At 32.4% G+C, this 22407-nt stretch overlaps 2 protein-coding genes across 6 annotated transcripts; both read right to left on the bottom strand.

Moving 5' to 3' along the window:
• Positions 1-468: 468 nt before the first annotated feature.
• Positions 469-4886, bottom strand: LOC7495110 (pentatricopeptide repeat-containing protein At4g08210). 4 transcript variants are annotated; one of them, XM_052450278.1, is made up of 4 exons: positions 2032-4886; positions 1823-1878; positions 1621-1732; positions 469-1102 (listed from the first exon to the last, which is right to left on the bottom strand). In XM_052450278.1, the coding sequence occupies exon 1, from the start codon at positions 4328-4330 to the stop codon at positions 2249-2251; it is 2082 nt and encodes a 693-aa protein (XP_052306238.1). In that variant the 5' UTR covers positions 4331-4886; the 3' UTR covers positions 469-1102; positions 1621-1732; positions 1823-1878; positions 2032-2248. The 4 variants fall into 4 exon arrangements, with proteins under 4 accessions (XP_052306238.1, XP_024450657.2, XP_024450658.2 ...); XM_024594889.2 differs by having other exon boundaries at positions 1621-1693; XM_024594890.2 differs by lacking the exon at positions 469-1102 and having other exon boundaries at positions 1290-1732.
• Positions 4887-6033: 1147 nt separating this feature from the next.
• Positions 6034-12034, bottom strand: LOC7495109 (O-fucosyltransferase 10). Of its 2 annotated transcripts, none has more exons than XM_024594550.2 (10): positions 11503-12034; positions 11056-11149; positions 10818-10885; positions 10636-10724; positions 9460-9657; positions 9038-9242; positions 8748-8915; positions 8103-8270; positions 7028-7218; positions 6034-6524 (listed from the first exon to the last, which is right to left on the bottom strand). In XM_024594550.2, the coding sequence occupies exons 1-10, from the start codon at positions 11884-11886 to the stop codon at positions 6293-6295; spliced, it is 1797 nt and encodes a 598-aa protein (XP_024450318.2). In that variant the 5' UTR covers positions 11887-12034; the 3' UTR covers positions 6034-6292. The 2 variants fall into 2 exon arrangements, with proteins under 2 accessions (XP_024450318.2, XP_002301007.4); XM_002300971.4 differs by having other exon boundaries at positions 11059-11149; positions 11503-12032.
• Positions 12035-22407: the final 10373 nt, after the last annotated feature.

The following is a 22407-nucleotide window of genomic DNA, read 5'->3' as shown; positions in this document are numbered from 1 at the left end:
CCTGGTTCATTATCCATATCATGGATTTGACAAGTTTATTCAGATTAACTTAAATTGTTTTTTTAATTGTATTGTTTTTAATTTAATCATTTAGGTTGATTGAAAATCATTCATATTGTTTTTATATCCTCAAAGTCAATTAAATTATATCGAGTTATTAAAATAATTGTGTATCAAATATATTAAAATATAACTGGCTCTTTTAAATGGCTTTTTATCATAGGAGTGTATCTAAGCAATATATAAATATATATATATATATATATATATATATATATATAAAAAGTTATATTGCCCATTTGACTCTTTTAAATAGTATTTTTATAGGAGATGCTCTTAGTTGATGTTATGGCGCCCATTGATGATGGGCTCAGAGGAGTATTTAATGTGTGTTCACTGTACTTTTACAGTGCTTTCAGGTTTTACAGTCATTGAAAATAGTAAAAAGAGAAGGCGATAAGCTTTAAAGAAGAAACACGGGCACAATCCATAATGTTGAATCTGTGGGAGGACAGAGAATTGTGAGGGGGGTGAAATGATTGAAGAAAGCAACATGGCATGAGAAAGAATGTTCAAAACAACCAAATGCCACAAGCATGGAATAATGCCTTGCAAAGCAACGAATTGCCCTTTGCATCAACAATGACAATTGGGTGGTGTGGCTCCCTAATCTTTGCCTAGGTGGACCCCACGCCAGTTGCTTACTCAAGTCTGCCGGGTCAAGGTCAAATGGTTGGACCAGCGTTCACTTCTAGGTAGGACCATTGTATCCTTTCTCTTGCAGTGCCTTTCCAACTCCACGACACAAGCAATGATTGTATTTACATTCGACCATGGAAGGAATAGAAGCCTACTGATGCTTGTCGTGGTGTTTGTTAGTATGGTAGCGGTTGCTTTTTAAATAATTTTTTGTGCTGAAATACATGTCAATGATATTTTTTTATTTTTTAAAAATTATTTTTAATATCAGCACATCAAAATGATCCAAAACATACAAACCATATTAAATTTTAGTAAAACAAAAAAATTGAATTTTTTGGAAATATATTCTAGGAACCTCTTCGAAATGAGACTAGAGGGCCTTGTTTCGATTGGCATATAGCTGAAAGTGCAACTCAAGACTTTTAACGTTGGATTCTCAAGTGTAAACACACACACCTATAGCTGTTTGTCCTATAATTCTTCTAAATGATATTAAACAAGTAGATACTGGGGGAGGGGGGGAGCAAGAAAAGCTTGCCAAGTTTTAGTTATAGAGAGGGAACATTTATAACTCTATATTACGCTAGTTAAGATCGTCATCATTTCACTCGTTATTGCTATTTATCGCAGTTTTAACTTTCCAGTACTACAAAAACAAAGAAATTTCTCACCTGTACCAGGAGAGAAGGAAAGGACATAAATAGAAGTGATATGAGCGAGATGAGAGTGTATAAATTAGCAAATTCAAAGGCTTGCGCTTAATAGGGAGACGGACTTTAACATACCGTTGCTCAATTGCAGCTACTTTTTCATGTATGCTATATGCAATAAATTAGGCTTGGACCTACCAGTTTGTTTGACTGACCTCTATAGTTCAACAGTGTTCCAAATAGTTGAGCCAATTGAGAGAGGCCAAACCTGTAAAAAATTCTATTCCGTTTCTTCCTTTCTTGGGCCCTTCTATTGCAATTTCCTTCCTCTCTTTCCTACTCTGTAAAACACAAGATGAAGAATAACATAGTTCTTTCCGCTGTTGTTAAAAAGAAAACGATAAGAAAAGCTGACTGGTTAATATCATGTATTATTGCATCTGGAAATCCACAATGTATAACACACTTACATTAGTTGTAATTTGTCTCGTAAATTGAATTCAGGGAAATGATTTGTATTGGCATCCTGGAACAGTCAATGGAAAACTTATCAAAGATGAAAGCACACAGAACTTGTAATTTTCCTAGATGTTCATGCATGAAAGTAAGCTAGTGACCATACGGTCCATACCAATAAACTGAAATGTAGCATGGTAACTGCAGGTGGATTGGGAGTTACCTTCATATCGAGATCCTTCTGACGGCAATATACATGCTGTATGTTTCTGCATCTCCAGGTTTTCTTCAACCCAGCCCAACTATTTAGCACGGGTAAATGCTCTTACACTGACATCCCAGACACATAATGACTAATAGATAAGTAGCAGTGAATGTTTTACCACTTAATCTTGAACTTCAGGCAAGATTAACTAATGCCATGCCATGACCAACGCATCTTAACTTGAAATCTCAATCCAGCTCGTTCCAGCTGCTTTGACACCCAACTTTTTAGCAGCTTCCCTCACTTGGCTTAGACTATCCCACATTCCCAAAGTTCCATAAGCATTTGAAAGCATAACATAAATCGAAGGGTCATTTGGACAATTAGCAAGAAGGTTCTCAGCAATGGTACTGACCAATCCAGTATTCCTGTGAGTCCCACAGGCCCCAAGCATCGAGCTCCATATGGTTTTGTCAGGTTTAAATGGCATCTCAGCAATTAACTTCTCTACCTCTTTGAAATATCCAGCTTGACATAGAAGATCAACCATGCAATAATAATGTTCTAGTTGAGGTTCAAGTCTGTGATCACATTTCATGGTCCCAAATATGGTCTGTGCCTCTACAACCAAACCAGCATGCCTACATGCAGTAAGGACACCTAGATAAGTGACTTCATTTGGCTTTAACCCTGATTGTACCATCTGTCGGAAAATTTCAAGAGCTTCATTTGCCCTTCCATTCTGCGCACACCCCACAATGATCCCTGTCCAGCATACAACATCCCTATCTGCAACACAGCCAAACAAAACCAAACCATCTTCTACCTCACCACATTTTGAATACATGTCAATGAGGGCTGTGATGGTGACCTGTTCGGTTTCATATCCTCTCTTGATACAAAAAGCATGTACCTGTTTACCGGTTCCAATAGATGCCAAACTAGAACAGACTTTCAGAACATTAGAAACAATATACTGATCTACTTCAACACCAAATGTAACCATATCTCTAAACAGTGACAAAGCTAAGGAGTTCAATTCCATCTTAGCGCACCCCATGAGTAAACCAGACCAAGCTACAATATCTTTCTTGGGAAGCCTATGAAACAGTTTAAAAGCATCTTTCATATTCCCCAGTTTTGCATAGAGGTCTACAAGGATGCTTCCAACAACATAATCTAACTCATGCCCACTGGTAACAATCAAAGCATGAACTTGAATCCCAAGTCTCACATTGAGCAAGTTGATGCAGACCTTCAAAGCACTACTCAAGGTGTAAGAGTCAACCGAAGCACCAGAATGATGGATTTGTGCAATCATATTAACAGCAGCTCTATTTTTCTCATGAACAACATACCCTGAAAGCATAGAATTCCAGAGTACTAAGCTATCACAGATTGAACCAGTACCACCTGAGTATTGATCAAACAGCCTTATAGCATCATCTAACCCGTTGCAATTTGAATACATATCAACCAGCGCTGACACAGCGAAGCAACTAGACTCCAAACCAGACTTTAAAACATAACAGTGAATCTGTTTACCTGCAACTAAGAAACCAGCATAGCTACATGTCTTAAGAGCACATGGAAAAGTAAATTTATCAAGCTTAATCCCTTCCCGGTGCATCTTACAAACAAACTGTAATGCACGTGAACTCCCATTTTCTGCAAGACCAGCAATAATAGTATTCCAAGAAACAACATTTCTGTCCGGCATTTGATTGAACAAATTAACAGCCTCCTCCACCAAACCTTCCTTAAAATACCCCGAAATCATTGTATTCCAGGAAGTGGAATTCGCCCTCAAAAAGATCCTATCGAAAACTTTTCTTGCATCACTCAAGCATCCGCATTTAACATACATATCCAAAAGAGCATTCAGCAAAACAATATCGTAATCTAAATTCTCTCTAGAAAATCTCTTATGAATCAGTCTACCCAGCTCAATCTCACCCACAAGACCACACGCTTTCAAAACCACAGAGTACATAAACCCATTAGGGACTTCTGATTTAGAATCTAACATCCGGGTATATAGCTTTATTGCTTCACGAGGCTTTCCATTGCTGGTATACGCAGAAACCATAGTGGTCCAGGTGACGATGTTTTTTACAGGCATTTCATCAAACAGTTTATATGCGTCGATTAAAAATGTGAAGTCAGCATACATAGATACCAAATTGCAGGCTATGTAGACGTTATGAGAATACCCAGTTTTGATCAAATGAGAATGAAATGATTTGCCTTGCTTGAGAGCTTGAACTCGCCCACAATGGCGTATAGCTGCAACTATATGCTTCAAGTCCATTTTCATTATCCACGAAGGTCAAAGAGCTCGTGAGTTGTTGGAGGAAGCTACATAGCTAGAAGTTCACTACACGTGTCATAGTTAGCCATGGAATGATAAAAACCTTCATAAGTAGAATTTATATAATACATAGAGAATAAAAAAGTGTATGAACAAAATTTGCCAGTAAGGCATTAACCCATGATTTTATACTTCCTATAACCAAACAAGGCTCTATTGTATAATATTTTTATATGAATTCTACAGCTATGATTTTCATCATTTTATCCAATTCTGTTATTTTGGATGTCACGTATCAAAGATCTACACATTATATAGAAAATCATAGGTGAAAGTTTTAAAGATATCAAAAAATCAAAAAAGAAAATCCAAATGTGAATATTAGATAAATAAATCAAGATCGTAGGAAAAAGATCTTGGAAAGTAAAAACATTAATCAAATGGACACATTGGATATTCTTTGAAGTTATCAGGCTGACCTTAGGGAAAAAAGCATATCCTATTTAGGATAGGCGTCCGAGTAAAATATTGCAGAATCTACAAGAAATAGATTTTTCTACGCTGCAAAGAGGGAAAAAAAAACACGAAAGAAATTAAGGCTTTTTGGCACTGTTCTACAAGCAAATAAACTTGAATCTCGAATTTTTTTTTTTTTTTTTCCAGAACTTCCGTATCAGAGATGTTAACAGAAGAATGTTTTCAATAGCCAAATTATATATAGCCAAGAACGTATATAAAATTTATGATAGTTGAGGACTGATTTTCAATAAAAAAAATTTAAGATGATGGTGATATCTTATTAGTTAGTTAATCACAGAGTTATTTGAAATAAAAAGAAGACACGAGCAAAAATAAAAAACAAAATCCATGATAATGACAAAAAAAAACATTTCTACCGTATTTATTTATTTTTTCGAAGTATTCCTTTTTTTTTTAACGCGGACCACAAGTTTCTCGTTGTACATTATAAAGTTACTTGACAGATAAGATCAGCCCATAGGTAGACAGGGCTAGAAAGACGATCTCTAGGCCCGCGTTTACACCACCAACAACAATAAAATCCAAGCCCCAGCTCCAGACTGGTTAGGTCCTAGGATTGGCTTTATGAAATTTTTGTATCTTTCCGCCGATCATACATCAAATGCTATGCTATGCTTGCACTTGCATGACGAAAATCACATGTAGCCAAAAACCAAGCATCCACTCGTTGCAGCCAACAGAAAAACTAGATACCGAAAAACTTCCAAACATATAGGGAACTTGGACATATTTTTGTGTAAAAGGTATATCTCTGTGGGAAATTTGTTTTGATTAAATAAATTATAGATAAATAAAGAATTAAAATAAAAAATATATTTTTTTTAAATTTAATTTTCTATTTATAATAACGATAATAATAAAAATTCATTTAATAACATTTTATTTTCTAAAATTCACTAAAAAAAATTATAAAAAAAAATTAAAACTTGAATTTTTCAGATTTACTCTTACTCATCTCATATTTAGTGTTTTTATTTTTTATTTTTTTATATTTTAACTTTCCTCTCAAATCTAATCTAGAGTTTATAACACACACCTTGTGTAGAAACACATCTAAACCAATATCATGACATTAGGATTTTAAAATATATATTGCTAATATTCTAAATGCACAAATAATAAATATATATCAGACTTAGTTATGCTTTTACATGCTTACAGTTTAAACATGTATAAACTAAGTTTTTATTAAATATCTTCTGTCCTTGTGATGGTTTATATATCTTTAGTCTGATATATATTTACAAAACTTTAATTTACATTAAAAGAATTCCTCAATTGAAAAAAATCGGAATTCACACATCTCTCCGCATGAAAAATGTAACAATCCACGAGAACGGGCTGAACTGCTGGAAGACCGCTGAAGAAAACAGCCCAAGCTGCATAGACTATAAAAGCATCGATGGATTATTATACATGAGATGAGAGCTAATCTGAGACTGGAACTCTTCCTCTTGTGGCCTCAAGTTGAGGATCAAGAACATCAAGAGTATGGTTTATCCCGCGCGAGGAGTCATGTGATTGGAGACAGTCACATTCTGGCAACGGGAACGCGTAGATCGAATTCTTTCTGTTGAATTTTCTGACTCTTGGAATCATCATTCCCTTGCGATCACTTTCAAGGAGCATCGCATCCATGTCATCCTTGAAGTCCTTCCAGCTGCAAATCCAACGAGTAAACATTCGATCATCAACTAATGATACATGTTTTTTTCTGCATTAGGCCTTTGCCAAGTACTAGAGCTCAATAGCATCTTGCACTCTAGCTTTAAACTGTACATAAAGCAAAAACCACTTTACCCCCGGTCTTCTCTGGTTAGTTTAAATCCTTATAACAACGTCCTCTATAATATATTCTTCTACAACGATTTTCAAATTCTTGCTTACTAAGCTTGTGGTGAAATAATCGAGAAATACAATCTCTGGAGCATTTCATTGGTTGAATATACTAACTGCTAGTTGATAGAACATGCCAAACTGCTAAATGTTAACCACAAGACATTTTATCCGTCGGTGTTTTCCCCTGAACCCCTATCTATCATGTCATAATCAAAGATAGAAGCCGATTGCAAATCTAAAAATTTCAACATTACCTTTTAACTCAGTTCCAATAAACACAAGGATATAAACAAAGAGGAATGACGCAGTTGATGGAGAAGATACCTGATTGTCATGTTCTCTAGTAGACCAACAAGCATGCGTTTATCAGGCCTTATGGTCTTTGCATGCCCATTAAAAAGAAATCTACGGTGACCCATCAGAAAATGTGGGAAGTTTCCACCGTGAGTTGTCACAAAAACCTCACTGAACAAGCATACAGTGTAGTCCAAAGCTGCCAGCCTCGAAGAGTAGCCCTGCAATCATAGAAAATAGGTGTTTTAGCAAGTTAGTAGAATAAGGTTCTGGGTCAAATTGAAAAATAAGCACATGCATAGCAGTCAAGACGTATTCAGCTTTTTTATATGGGTTTGTTTCTATATTCAGAATCATTTTGTATAATGTTCATATTCAAGCCAAGAAGCTGAAAAAAATAAACTCACTGTCTACTGATACAATCAACATAGCAATCTAGACATATTCAGCATCATTCAATTGAATTAATCCATGGACATTGCAAAATCCTATTGAACTCGTAGAAACTTTAAAAATAGAGTTAACTAGATCCCTGTACTTTATAAAACCTATTTAATTAGTCGCTGAAGATAACTGAAAAGTCTCTTAATCAACAGTAAACATCCTCAATTTAGTAGTTCTTGTTCCAAAAATGTCTCACGAATTAAAAAAAACTCATATTGCCTAGTTATATTTTAATTTTTATATTGTTAAAAAAAATAAAAAACTTCGGAAAACAGCAAGAAATTGATGAAAGGACTAAGTTATAAATGAATTTAAAAATGTAAACATAGAAATTAAATATATAGTTTTCGAAACCATGAGGATTGATTGGATAGTTTTGTTAAATTATAGGGACTAAATAACAAATAACACTTGGAGCAGAGTATCAAGTATATCGCTTAGAATCCCTCGTAAAAAAAAATGCCTTCCAAATTTGATGGCAGAAGCTCAGATAAAACATGGGTTGTAAGTGAAGCAGGAATGGTAAAGTGGCGCATGTTGTAGACATATATGGTTTGGGTAATCTGTAAAGCATATCAATCAATTTTCAAAAACATCCTGATCCAACAAACTCCTTTAACCACACAATGCAAGAGAGGTATAGTGAGCATTTAGGATTTACCTGAAAAGGAGCAAGCTCGTCAGAGGTTGCAAGTGACTCCTTGGTGTAAAGAAGGGGAAACATCTTCAATAAAGGAGCTAAATGTTGTTCTCCTTTGTAAATTTTCCCTGAGGCTAAATAAATTGAAGTGTTGCTACCGAACCCCATGCCACGCAGCATCATCCCAACCTATGCTGACAGGAAAAACATCATGTACAAAGAAAAGAGTGATTACTGGCCAAATTAGATCACGAGGATGGAAACCAATAAGGTGATTTGAAAGATAGTGTACCAACAACACCAGGTTGAATTAAGAGTTATTCACAGTTAATTTGCTTTGTTATTATCAAAACTGTAAGAATTTTGTTTTGTTTTATAGCACAATGCAACAATCTTTTTTTCAGTTTTTAAACAGTAATGAAAATGTTGCACTGCACAAAACAAACCAAGAGAACATAGAATGTACTAGGAAGTAGGAACTTAGAGAAAAGCTCTCAAGCACTATTCAAGGTCATTCTATTTAATTTAGGATGCTATAAGAGCAAGTTGAAGACCATGGAAATTTGTGTTAAGGCTGCAACTCATTATAGCAGCCATTTTATGAAAGGAAGAGCGCTACAAAGAGCTCAAATGAAAAATGCTAAAAGAGGTAGATAAATGGGGTACCTCCAAGGGTGTTAGAGGGCATTTTCCATCTATACGATTACGACCAGCTACGAAGTCGAGATCTTTTCTTTTGAACTTCCCCTTCCACCCTTTTTCCCGAAATGAATGCATTTCAGACTTTTCAGCATCCCCTCCATCATACAAACAGCTTGAGAAGGCCACCATGTCCTAAAAGATGAGGACGGATATGTTTATCGTTATATGAAATAGGATCCTCAGCATGCTCAACATAAAATATTTCAAGGAACAGAAACCTTGCTTAGAATAGAATAATATATGAGCTTTAATACCTCCTCAAATCGAAGGTGAACGGACACATATTTCCCACCAGTCATTGAGCTCCTTTCAATCATTCGGTTTACCAATTTCTGTGCTAGGGTTGTTATAGGAGCAGAGAACCTCAATGCTCTGTAATTTGTTATGCACCTAAGCAATTGAATGTGAGATGGGACATTCATTGCCAATCTATTGGCAAAGGGTGCAATGCGGATGACCCTGTTTTGAAAGGAGTGAATAGTCAAAAACAAGCTAGAAGCGTGTTTCAACAGATATCTGGTTAGAAAGTAGTAAATGCAGAAATCATGATAGCTGGGACAAATTAGCAACTAACAGATTAGTCATTTTCCTTCAAAAAGATACGTTCTAATTGAGGGAAGAAATAAATGATAGTAAAAGGAAATGAAAGAACAGGAAAGAATGCTTCATCACGTACCCTTGCTCCTGCAGGACAGGATAAACTTCTCCTAAATAATGTTTAGCAGGAGCCCATGCTTCAACACGGAGGTGTGGAATATTAGTAATATTGTGGTCATATTTTGATATCAACTCATCAGGCAACTCTGCAACCACTTTCACATAACCCTCAAGTGTGGCTATAAAATGATCTTCATCATATATGTCTCTGAACTCACTGTAAAACAAATGAATCTTTAGCTATAATTGATTTGTTCATGAAAGATTCAGTTTTAAAAGAAAATCACTGAAAGCAACAGAATTCAGGGGTGGAACTCATTGTCCTGGTACACTTTTGGCAAGTTTCCGAATACAAATAGTGGGGTCTATTACCACTGTTAGTTTCCCCATCTGAACCAAAAACCTCAAATTTGGTCCAAAAAAATAGTTGGTTATACTTGATTACATACACATGCCAATCGGGTTCATCCACAAACTAGAAGATATAAAATGCCCAAAAAACTGCTTATGCGTTTGCATCATGACATGTATGGTGCAATCAACATCAACACATCCATCAATCTAGACAGACATAAATATTGAAATAATTGCAACATCAAGCCTGAAGGTTTTTATGGCAAGCACCCACCACCATCTTGTCTCAAATTAAAAGAAAATGATATTGACAAGATCAGTATTTGATCACGTCTTTCAGATGTCATGCTTGGAGTAACTGTTACTCTTATAGGCAAAACCCTGAAAACTGGAGGCACCTCTCTCAGAAAATTCGAATATATTTACGTGTTTCAGTCTCAATTAAAGTTCTGCACCATCTCTTAAGCACTTCCAGGTTACACTAACACGACTTCTTTAAATTCACGAGTGCATTTAGATAATTAGATGGTCATTACAGTAGCCAGAGAGACCTTAATAACAACCCACCACGTTTGAAATTTAAAACCTGGTCAAGGAATTTTTATTTTTATTTTTATTTTATATAAAAAGGAGGGAATAATTCAGCAGCTCACCTTGGATCATTCCAGACACTGTTGTAACGAAAACTAGGGATGAGTGCATTTAGATAATTAGATGGTCATTACAGTAGCCAGAGAGACCTTAATAACAACTCACCACGTTTGAAATTTAAAACCTGGTCAAGGAATTTTATTTTTTATTTTTTATTTTTTTTAAAGGAGGGAATAATTCAGCAGCTGACCTTGGATCCTTCCAGACACTGTTGTAACCAAAACTAGGGATGACCAGTACTGCATTCAAGATTCCAGCTACAGCAACTGCATTACAGATCTACAACAAGACATGAGGGGCACATGAGTGCAGGCTTATCCTACAATGACACCGGAAAATGGAAAGCGGTAAATAGGATAATAAATAACATACCGCAGAGCGCTGTTGGTTAAGACCACCATTTGCCTCCACGATTAAGTACCCGGCGGGACCAGACGACACTGCACTTGAAAATACAAAATATTAGTTTAGCTTCTTAAAAACTCAGTTAATTTTTACCCTTAGCGCTGATTAGCATGCCGACATTATCTTTGAAACAGAAGGGACTCATGCCCAGGAGAAAGGCAAAGGGTTGTTTACTAGACTGAAAATTCTCAGCAACAATAACAACTACCTTCGACTGAGCCCAAACGCCGTCTAGCAGCTAACACGGGACAAGGTTTCTGCACTTTCATTCTCCTTTTGAATTGCCATACAGAAGATAACTGCAAAAAAAAAATTAAAAATTATAGTTTAAGTGGGAAAAATAAATTAAAATATATATATATCATTAATTTGGCTATATGGCATAACCCCTTGTTAGAACTTAGCAATTCACTTTATTAATAATCAAAAGCCTCTCGAAAATTAATAATGCCTCGATCATGATTAAATTTCAACAATTTTTCTGTTTCGGCCCCACGTAGTAATTCGGTGGTTGCAAGCTTTACTTCTTTCTTTTTTTTCCCTTCCTTTACTTTTCCTTTTTCCACTTTTGCTCAACAACCAAACAGAAAATAAAAATTAAACAACGCAAAAACAAAAGTTCACAAAAAAAATTTAAAAAAAAAATGAAAACCTCGAGAGCAGTAGAATTATCAGTTTCGATATCATGCCAAAGCTTCTCCAACAAGACATGGCTTTTATAGATCGCAATAGGCTCACGAGAGTGACGCAAGAAATCCGAGAACCGGCCTACACACATCATCAAACCAGAAAAGTAGAGAAAGAACAAGAGCAGGAGGAACTGTATGTTCCGCCGTACAAAAATCCCGGCAGCCAAACTGTCTTTGCGAAAGTACTGCAACTGAACCTTCGAGCGGAGCCGCCGACGACATTGAGAGAAGCCGCTTGTCTGACGCCGTGGCGACGATGGTGGACTAGAAGAATTTCCGTCCCCACCACTCCCCTCACTACTGACAACATTATAAGTTTTATTTTTCATTATAGTGTTTATAGCCATGCAAATAAATAAGAAAGAAAGCTTATGTTCTAGAATGAGAGAAAGATCATTTCAAGAAAAATGAGAGAGAGAGAGAGAGGGAGGGAGAGCTGTTTGTTTTTAGTGTGCCAGGAAATGATGAAAAGGATGTTTTGTTTTGTTTTCAGGTGGAGATTTCTTAAAAGATTATTTTTGTGTACAGAAGAGAATAGTAGAGGGGGGCGTGAGAGGGAAAGAGGCCAGAGGGGGCCTGGGTATTCCAGTACATGATTTTTTTTTTAAAAAAAAATATCTTTTATTTAAAAATATTTTAAATTTCTCTTATTTTTAATATAAATACATTAAAATTATTAAAAAACACTAAAATGATATTTACAAGGTGTGTGATTCCAGCTTTTAAAAAAGAATTTAATTTCTTAAAAAACTGCTTTTTTATTTTTATTTTTATAATTAACGTTAGGGGGTATCATACAGAGTACTGCTAAAGTGACACGAGTGAATGGATAAGTTATTTTTGGTAATTTGTGATTTTAATATGATATTCAACTCGTGGTGTTAGTTGAGGATTGGCAAGAGTGAGTTCCTGCAAGTCTATTCTGGGACTTGAAGATGCTTTGCTGGTATCAAACAAAACTTGTGGTGACTTTCAGGTAGAGCATACAGAGAGAATTGTTTGAAAAAATTTAATTTTTTTTGTTTTAGATTATTTTTTTATTATATTTTATTGTTTTGATGTATCATTGTTAAGAATAAATTTTAATAAATAAATAAAATTATTTTAATAATTTTTTAAATAAAAAATACTTTAGGCATAAAAGTTTGAAAATAATTAGGATGATCCCCAACAAAATTTTGAAACATTTGTGTTTATCTATTTAAAAAAGTAAATTCATCTTTTAGGTTTTGATCGTGACCTGTTTGGAAATGCAGTTCAAACTGTATTTTTTAAAAATTTAAAAAAAAATTTATTAAAAATTAATTTTTTTATGTGTTTTAGATCGTTTTGATGGGCTGATCTCAAAAATAATTTTTAAAATATAGAAAAATATCATTTTGATGCATTTTAACATGTAAAATATTTTAAAAAGCAACCACAACTATAATTTTAAACATACCGTACACGCAAAATAAAATAAAAATTGTTAACATCCCTATTTTTGTCTGTGAATGGTGATGATATCCAATCCCAAGGTAAAAGTTAAAAATAAAATGTTACATAGGAACTCCGCTTGCAGTAAAAAAAAAAATATTCGAAAACCTTGTCCAAATTAAATACATCATACATGTATAAATCGGGAAAAGGAATTATGGTCTCGAGATACGACTTACGAGGGTAAGACACTTAGATCCGTTGAAATTTGTTAAATTCAATGTCGAGGTCTAAACACTTATATCAATCATGACCACTTGTATCCATCATGACTTCCACAATAGACCGACGCAGCCAATCTCAATCCGTGAGTAACTTTCAACTTTGCCATCTAAAGCAATTTAACTTTTTATGGTATATTTCATGGAAATATCATTGATATTTTGGTGCTTGAAGACTTTATAATTGCATAAAAGCTGTTATAGATAATTAAAATTAATATTCAAGTGAATATGTAATGTTAATCAGTATTTATTGAATAATATTTAGTGCTGAAAATTTATCTAACCGCTAAATCAATACTGTATACTAAATTTTTACGATAAAAAAACATATCATTACAAATCATGTCATTTACTCTAATACTATAACCAAATTTCATAACAAAAAGTCTCATTATCTTATCGTTTTCATTTGATATTTGAATTAAACTTAAAATATAACTACATTGATTAAAACCTAAATTAACTCAATTATTCCAGTTCAAAATAAATATCTATTTTTGATAATTTATTTTAAAACTCAATGCAAACCCTAATTGCTATTATTTTGACATTTATAACATCAATTACATGCAAATCAATTAGAGTTTAAATTATCTAAATTCAAATAATATATATAATTACTGTAATTTATAGTCAAACTCAACGCAAACCCTAATTGCTATTGTTTTGACATTCACAACATCCTTGATTTATTTAATTCAAATCTAATTGATTCAATAAATAGCATCAATTGCGTAAAAACATACATTACCTTACTCAAACTCCAAATTATTGCAATTCAAACAAAATACTCAATTATTATACACCACACAAACAACAATAAACTAAAACTAAAAATCTCACAATTTAACAACGACACTAATTAAATCAAGAGAAACGCAGTGTTTTTACCTTAATTCATCGATAGCTTGTGATGGTCGTGGTGGGGAGACCTAAGGAGGAGATTTGGCTGGAGGTTTTATTGAAAAAACACTAGAAATATGTGTGGAGTCTAGGGGAAGAAGATTTTGGTGTTTTGATGGAGGATAGATAGCTATTTTCAGCGATTTCAAGCGAGAAAAGCTTGGTTTTTTGGGTTTTTACGGGCGATGAGCAACGGTTGTGGTAGGAAGAACAAGAGAAATGTAAGTTTCTATATTAATTGAATTAGTAATTTTGAATATTGGTTTTGTTATATAGCAATGATTCAGAATTGCTGATTTGAATAAAGACATAAGTGGTAATCATGTCTTTATTTATTTAAACTGCGTAATTTCTCAGGAATTTTTTTAGCCTGTATTATCTTGCAAAATTTTTACTTAAACAGTGTTAGTGTTACTAACGACAAAAAATTAAAAAATTTAACGCGTGGCTTATACATATGTTCCCGCGTTGCTAGAACAAATTATAGCGGTGCTGTGCGTCAGCAATGCTAGTGATGGGAGGGTTCATGAAAACAGTGGAAATGACAGCGGAAGAAGTGATGGTGGTGCGGGTGCGGGTGCGGGTGCGGGTGGGGATTGCATGCTTTTTTTTTTCAATGGTGTTGTTTTCATTTTACTGTAGAGACTAATATAATTTTATTTAATACGAGTCTATATTACTCTTTAATTTTAACCTCCAATCAAATTACTTTTAATATACTTTTTAAAATAATATTAAGAAGAAAAAAGATAGAAAGAAAAGTAAAGGAAAAAAACTATATTTTAAGTGTTTTATTTTATTTTCAATTGGTTTAAATTTTATCATTTACAGTATATATTTGTCCTAAACAGTATATCCTGGAGGATCGAGTTTGTCATCTATAATCACCATACTTTCTAGTTCCTAATATATATCTCTAGCAATTAAATTATTATTTCATAAACAATATTAAAACATTAATAATAATATACAATTTATAATACAATTTTTATACCAGAACATTTCGTTTAGTAAATCATTTATAAGATTTACAATATCTACTAGCTAGGAAAAAAAATCACGAGACTTGTAGTTTTTGCTACCAGCTTAACATTAATATTGTAGAAAAAAAATATTAGACTTGTGTTCTGAAAAATAAAGCGACAGTTATTTATGAATAATATTAAACTACTTTTCCTGCGCATTTTTTTTAAGAATAAAGAAGGTCCATTGTAAAATTTATTACTTTTAAAATTTCAATAAAATAAAAATATATTAAATAAAGCTATTTTAGCATCTATAATAAACAATGGAGTGTGAAAAACACTATTTTGTTTTGAGGTAAAAATCACAATTCCTCTTGGAATGTTTTTCTTCATGGATGGTTACCATCAAAATATTCCTTTTTATTTTACAATTTTTTGTGAAAAGAATATGAATGAAGTCAAGTTTGCCGACAACATAGAAAGAGACCCTTTATATTTTGACGGAAGCAACTTTAACCTTCGAAATTCCGGCTCATGTCACCTTGATGATCTCTCCCATGTAATTTCTTTGATTTTCCTAAGGAGCCATCAACATTAAAATTCAAGAAGTGTTCTTTGCATGCTAATAGAATTTTTTTTAAAAAAAAAACTAAAAATCATCAGTAAAATACTGTAATTGCAGAGACATTTTATTGTTTATTAGAACAGTGAAATAACACATTTCCTTTTTACCAGAAAATTGAAGAACCTTGCCATTTACAATTTGAGATAGAATATCATTAGTTATTGCAAGATTTTTTAAGGACAGATTGATCAAGATATCTTTTTTTTTATCACACTAAGATAACTATTTTTCCTTTAAAAACAAAAAAAAATAGTAACCTTTCAGTCATATATTCTATTGTTTTTTTTTTAAATTACATGGTAAAATTACAGCCATAACCCTAAAGGAAAAGAAAAGGCCATAGGGGCTTCTTTGTCTTTTTTATTTTTTAACTTCATTGCTTGTTTCATTTTTTTTTTTTGTTAGGTTATCTCAATCTCATATTCTGGATAACATAATAATCGAGTTAACATGGATTGACTCATATATATTTTTTTCTATATTTTTTAGAATTTTTTTTTTCAATTTAATCAACTCGCATTAAATTATTGGGCTTTGAGCTTTTTGATTTTTTTTGCTTTTATTTCTATCGGGCTATCCTAAGTACGAGATAGTCAAGTTAGCTCGGGTTAGCTCATGTTTTTCTTTTCAATGTTTTATTTATTTAACTCTGGTTTTTTTTTCTAAGTCCTTCTTTTAAAAGTCTAACTTTTTTATCTCGATTCCATGTCGCAGGCAGCGAGTTAGTTGAGTTAACCCGGGCTGACTCAAGTTTTTTTTCCCTTAATTTTTTTATGATATTAATTTTTTTTTAATTTTATCATTTGACATTAAATTATTGATCTTTGAACTTTTTTGTTTTTTTTATATATATTTTTTTGTTAGGTTATCCTAAGAGCATGTTAGTAAAATTAAATCTTTTTTATAGTTTTTCTTATTTAGATGTTTTTTCAGTATAAAGAATGATTTCTATAACAAACTAATTTATATAATTTGAGACAAGGCCTAAAAGAGACACATGCCCAGACCCTTAATAAGCCATAAAAATCAGCATAGAAGGACTAGGGAAAATCGCTTGGTTTTTTTTTAACAGGTTATTTTTTAAAAATTTTATTATTTTTATCAATCTTATATAACAAGGGTTATGAATTAGTTAAGTTAGGTCGGATTAACTTGAGTTTTGAGTTTTCTTTTTTAATGTTATTTTTTTTGAGTTTTTTTATTTCTTAACATTAAGTTATTAGATTTTGAGTTTTATAAATTCCTTTTGCTTTTCTTTTATAAATTATTTTGATTTTATATTCTGGATTGCATGCTAGGTTATTCTTTTAAAATTTTATTAGCTTGATTTGTAAACATTCAAACATTTTTTTTATGTTATAAAATATTTAATCCGGCTCATGAATGAAGCACGGGTCACCTACCTATTCGTGTGTTTGTTTTTTAAATAGTTTTAGTGATTTAAAAAAAATAAATTTTAAAAAATATGGTTAGATGTGATTACTTAGATTTAAATACTAAAATATTTGGTTTGTGTTTGGAAGTGTGAGTACATTTGCTTTTCAAAATGTTTTTTAATTGTAAATACATCAAAATATATTTTTTTATTTTTAAAAAATTATTTTTGATATCAACGCATCAAAAATGATATGAAAACACACAAAAAAAATACTAATTTGAGGTAAATAAAAAAATAAAATAAATTTAAATTTTTTCAAAAACGCTTTTGAAACGTAAAAACAAATAAGATTTAATGAAATTTTATTAAAAAAACATGTAAAAACTGCTGTTTTATAAAAATTATATTTTAAATTTAATTTTTTAATGAATTTTATAGTACAAAATACAATTTAATTTATTAAGAAACATCTTGCTGCATTTATTACACCGCAAAACGCAGCAAACAAAACAGAAAGCTGAGGAAAGACCTGGAAACCACAATTGGAATAATTAACCTCTACAAATAAGTCTACCAACTTTGATTCACGGCTAAATCATAGGATTACTGTCCAGCATTCATTGATTATAAATAATGGAGCTAACCAAGAGTTTTCAGCTAATTTTATTCACTACTAGATAGTAGGAGTACTGTCCGAAGTCCATCATTTTCCCTACTAGCCGGGTTTATTTAGCTTTTAATTTGATCAGCGTTTTCCTGATATTAAATGTGTGTATCTGATAGTATATAGTTTTTGAAAAATAAATTAAAAAAATATTTTTAGTTATATATTTTTTAAAAAATAATAATATTTAGCTAAAATTATTGTAAGATATATTTTTTTATACAAATTAAATAAAAAATAGGTTTTCTTGAATAAAAAAATAAGTTATTTTAACTTTTATAAAATCAATATTTTAAAAAAAATTATATGTAGGGTTCAATATAAAAAATAAAAACTAGATTAACCAAATAGTTTTTTTTTTTATGTGGGCAGATAAAAATTAAAAGCTTCCATAATAATAAACAATATCTCAAACATAAACAAAAAAAATCGTAAATAATGGTATTTAAAAGATCAATATCCCTCAACCGTTGCCAGCCACACCGTATCTCCTATCGAACGACCACCCACAAAAACACTCGAGAGATTCACCAACGATAAAAAATTCATTGCACCACAAAAGAAAGAAAAATGCCGCTCTTATTTTTCAAAGCATCTTCAAAATCCAAGGCACAACAGGAAAATAATTGAAAGCGTGATAAGCCAGAGGAAAAATTATAAAATAAATCTCCCAAAGCAAATTTCGAGACCAGAAGTCAAACGCAATATCGTAGAAGATTATGAAAATCACAATCTAGTTATGCAACTTATCCATGATCAACCTGTCGCATAATTTGTTTAATAACATGGTTATTGAGAATATTTTTAGATCAAATTAAAAATGAGGTTTATTTATTTTTAGAGTTAAAATTTTGTTGATTTTTATTATAAATTTTTTAACATGAAATACTAGCATAATTTAAATAAAATATGAGTGAATAAAAAATTAATCTCAAAATTTTTTTAATTAACATGTTTTGGTGAAACACGATATCCTCTACAAACTATATTTCATAAAAAAAACAAGTGTTTTTCATGGTTTATTTAGTAGGAAGGTAAATAATTAATATTGAGCCCAAAAGAATTCGCAGAGGAGAAATGTCATATGCGTAATAGGCTTTGAGCTTAAACCCTTACGCGCGTTGACTCGTGCTCATGCCAAGTATAAGTTTAAGTTTATTGTAAAATAATATATTGAATTACAAAAAAATGTTTTTGGTCGATCTATACAAGAGGAGAGGTTTAGGAAAAACTATTTTTTTTATTTTTTTAAAATTTATTTTTGATATCAGCATATCAAAACAATTTAAAAACAATTAATTTTTTTAAAAATACTTTTAAAATACAAAAATAAATAAAATAGAAAAAAATATAATGAAACTGAAAAGATTAAAAAACAATAATAATATCCGTAGTAGTATCATCCAAATTTCAACATTTAACTTTTTTTATTATATAAAAATACAATAGAATTTATTATCTATATAAATGGATCATGAGTTTGGCTCACAAATTTGTGTTAAATTTCAAACAAATATATAGATAAAAAAGGATGACAACACCAAACGGCGACGGCCCAATTATCCGTCAATTTGGAGAATCTTCAGAGCAGCAAGTAAAAGGTCACATGGCGCTTTGGATTGCACACACTGCATGGAAAACTACCTTACACGTATTTACTGATCTATACAGCACAGTTGTGGACAAGAACAATGAATCTCAGTTAAGTGAATGCGGCTGCGTGGCCTGTCAAGCACATGTGAGTGTGTAATACATCCCACCAAGAAAACCTACTCGCAATATTTCGCAAACAATGTTTCCATGACACATAGAAAGGTCAAAATAAAGCACCCCAGTAGCTTCAAGGACCACAGGTCAACTTCAGAGATAAAGCTACTACTTGCAATAATTGCTACGAAGGATGTTTAATTTTGTTAAAAATAAATTTAAAAAATAAAAAAAATACTATTTTAATATATTTTTAAATAAAAAATACTTTAAAAAATAATTATTACGAATATTAAAAAAAAAGGACACAAGGATACTCCAGTGCCAAGGCAACGGGGAAAATGAGAAAAGCTGATGATCAATGGCCGCACATCAATGAGAATTGGAAAAGTAATTCATCATTTTCTTTCTTATGGACGGTCGGGATATCTTTAAATTAACAAAGATTAATTAATAGTAGAGGCATATAACTTGACCTATAAAGATACCCCGTTAATTACTTTAAATTAGCACCCAAAAACAAAAAGAGAGGAAGGCCATAGCTTTCCTCAGCAGGTATCGTACTCGCTGAGGTTGAAAGGGAACTCTAATCCATCAACCTGGCAGAGAGGAAACTTCAAAAAGGGTTTGATGCTCTGTTTTGTTTTATTTGGAGCATCATTCGTTCATGGCAACTTTGGGGTAATTGGCAGTAGTTTTTTTTTTAAAAAAATATATTAAAATAATATTTTTATTTTTTATTTTTTTAAAAATTAATTTTAACATTATCATATAAAAAATATATAAAAATACCAAAAAATATTAAATTTAAGTAAAGAAAAAATAAAAAAATAAATGTTTTCAAAAATATTTTTAAAACAGAAAAAACAGCGTCGAAGAAAAAATCATGTAATGATTGATAAAAGGAGCGAGGGAAGAGAGGTGACAGTATCACGTGAGGGAATGGAAGAAGCACAAAAGACATGAAAAAGAAGGGCCTGAATCTCTCCGATAAATGTGGTTTTATCCACTTTTGCGGGATCCCAAGCAGCAGATTGGATTGACGGGGCTCTCATTTACCAAAGTACCCTGATGTTTTGGGATTGTTTTTTACCTTATGAGGTTAAACTTGTCAATTCGGCCTCGGCACGACGCCCTTGATAATTCTTTTCGTTTGTGCCCCCTTTACTTTTCATCTCGATGGACTCGCTCACGGCTTTTAGCTAAGTTGTCACATCGTCTCTGAACACAGTAAATGAAGAGAAAATTAGAAGACGGAGAAGAAAAATGAAAATAGAAATGGAAAAAATATTCTTTACCCCCAAATTATCATCATTCTATTATTACCGTGTTTCTTTTATAATTAATTACTGGCTGCTATAAAAAAAAATTGCCATATATTTTTATACCTCTAAAATTTCAGGTAAAACAAACGTAGAAGATAAAAAAAAGATGTTTTAAACGGATATAGAGCGAGAGTGAAATTGTAAATATAGAATAGGTTAACGGTCGGATCGCTTACTATCCCTGTCCAATCAGCCTTTCAAACTCAAATCTACGCCAACAAAAAAGGAGAGGACGTTGACGAACCAAGCAACCCTCACCAGAATCCATTTTCCAACTTCGCTAACATCACAAAATGCTTCCTCCAAAGCGCATAACAAGAACCGAAGTATTTTATGGTCGCTGCTGCGGTATCGTCTGGATCTCCACAAGGCATCTAAAAGCCCCTTTGGCAATTCATGATCTCCGGCTGTATTTAGCTCGGAGATTTTTCATTGAAAATTATAAGTCTTGTTTGGAAATGCTGTCCAAATCATATTTATTTAAATAAAAAATTTAAATTTTTTTATTTAAAATAATATTTTTATATATATTTTTAGATTGTTTTAATAAATTGATATCAAAAATAATTTTTTAAAAATAAAATAATTTTATTTTATTATATTTTTAAATAAAACCACGTTAAACCATTACCATTATCACAGTCTGTAACATTCTAAAATGATATTCGGTAAAGTTTTGGAAACCAGTTGAAAGCTAAAAGTTATAAGCTATAAAATAAAGATTTTGAAAACCATTTGTCAGCTATGGTTGCAGTAGCTATAACAGCACATTGCCACACTTTTACAACTACTACAATCACGGCTGCTGCAACCATAGCTAGCAGCTCCGACCTCAACAAAAGCTGAAGCTGTAACAAAACTGATAATATCAGTAGTTGACGTGTCCCGTCTCCAACGCAACACGTAACCCTAGCTAGAAACGTAACAATTGAGAAGTGTAAATGCCACTCACAAGAAAGTATCTGAAAATACTGGCGGGGTGGGCTCCTTCCTGTCGCTGGCCCCGACCAGGCAAACATTATTAGAAGACATGAATAAGATGGCTATTGTTATGGGTCAGTGATCGGATTCAATTGTGATTTCAAGAGCCAAAAGATTCAGTGCAACTTTAAATGCACATGTCCTCCCATCACTGTGGACCTCGTTTCTTCAGGACGCCCCTCCCCCTTTCTCCTCCTTTACCGACTTGCTAGAGACCACGTGATATATATATATATATACACACACACTAGTTACATGAGCCGCGCGATGCCGCAGGTCAATTTTTTTACATAAAAAATATTTAAAAAAACTAAAATTTAAAAGTATTAGGTTTTTTTGCAAAGCTATATCCAAAAATCTTAGATTTGACTGCAACGTCTGACCCAAAAGTAATATTTATAATAACATTAAACTTGAAAGACTCAAGTTTAAGTGAGTCTGGTTGCAATACCAAACCCAATAGTCTTGGATATGGGTCTGGCTACAAGATTGTGTCATAAAAGTGCGATACTTAAATAGATTAATTAAAAGAAAAAAAACAAAGAAAAAACCAACATGAAGAAAAAAACTAATGAATAAAAAGAAAAAAATCTGAATTAACTGGGTTAACCTGTCAAACC

Source organism: Populus trichocarpa, chromosome 2 (genome assembly GCF_000002775.5).
Source record: "Populus trichocarpa isolate Nisqually-1 chromosome 2, P.trichocarpa_v4.1, whole genome shotgun sequence".
In the NCBI taxonomy this organism is placed as follows: Eukaryota; Viridiplantae; Streptophyta; class Magnoliopsida; order Malpighiales; family Salicaceae; genus Populus; species Populus trichocarpa.
Note: the sequence above shows the minus strand (reverse complement) of the source record. Positions and strands in the feature narration are given on the sequence as shown.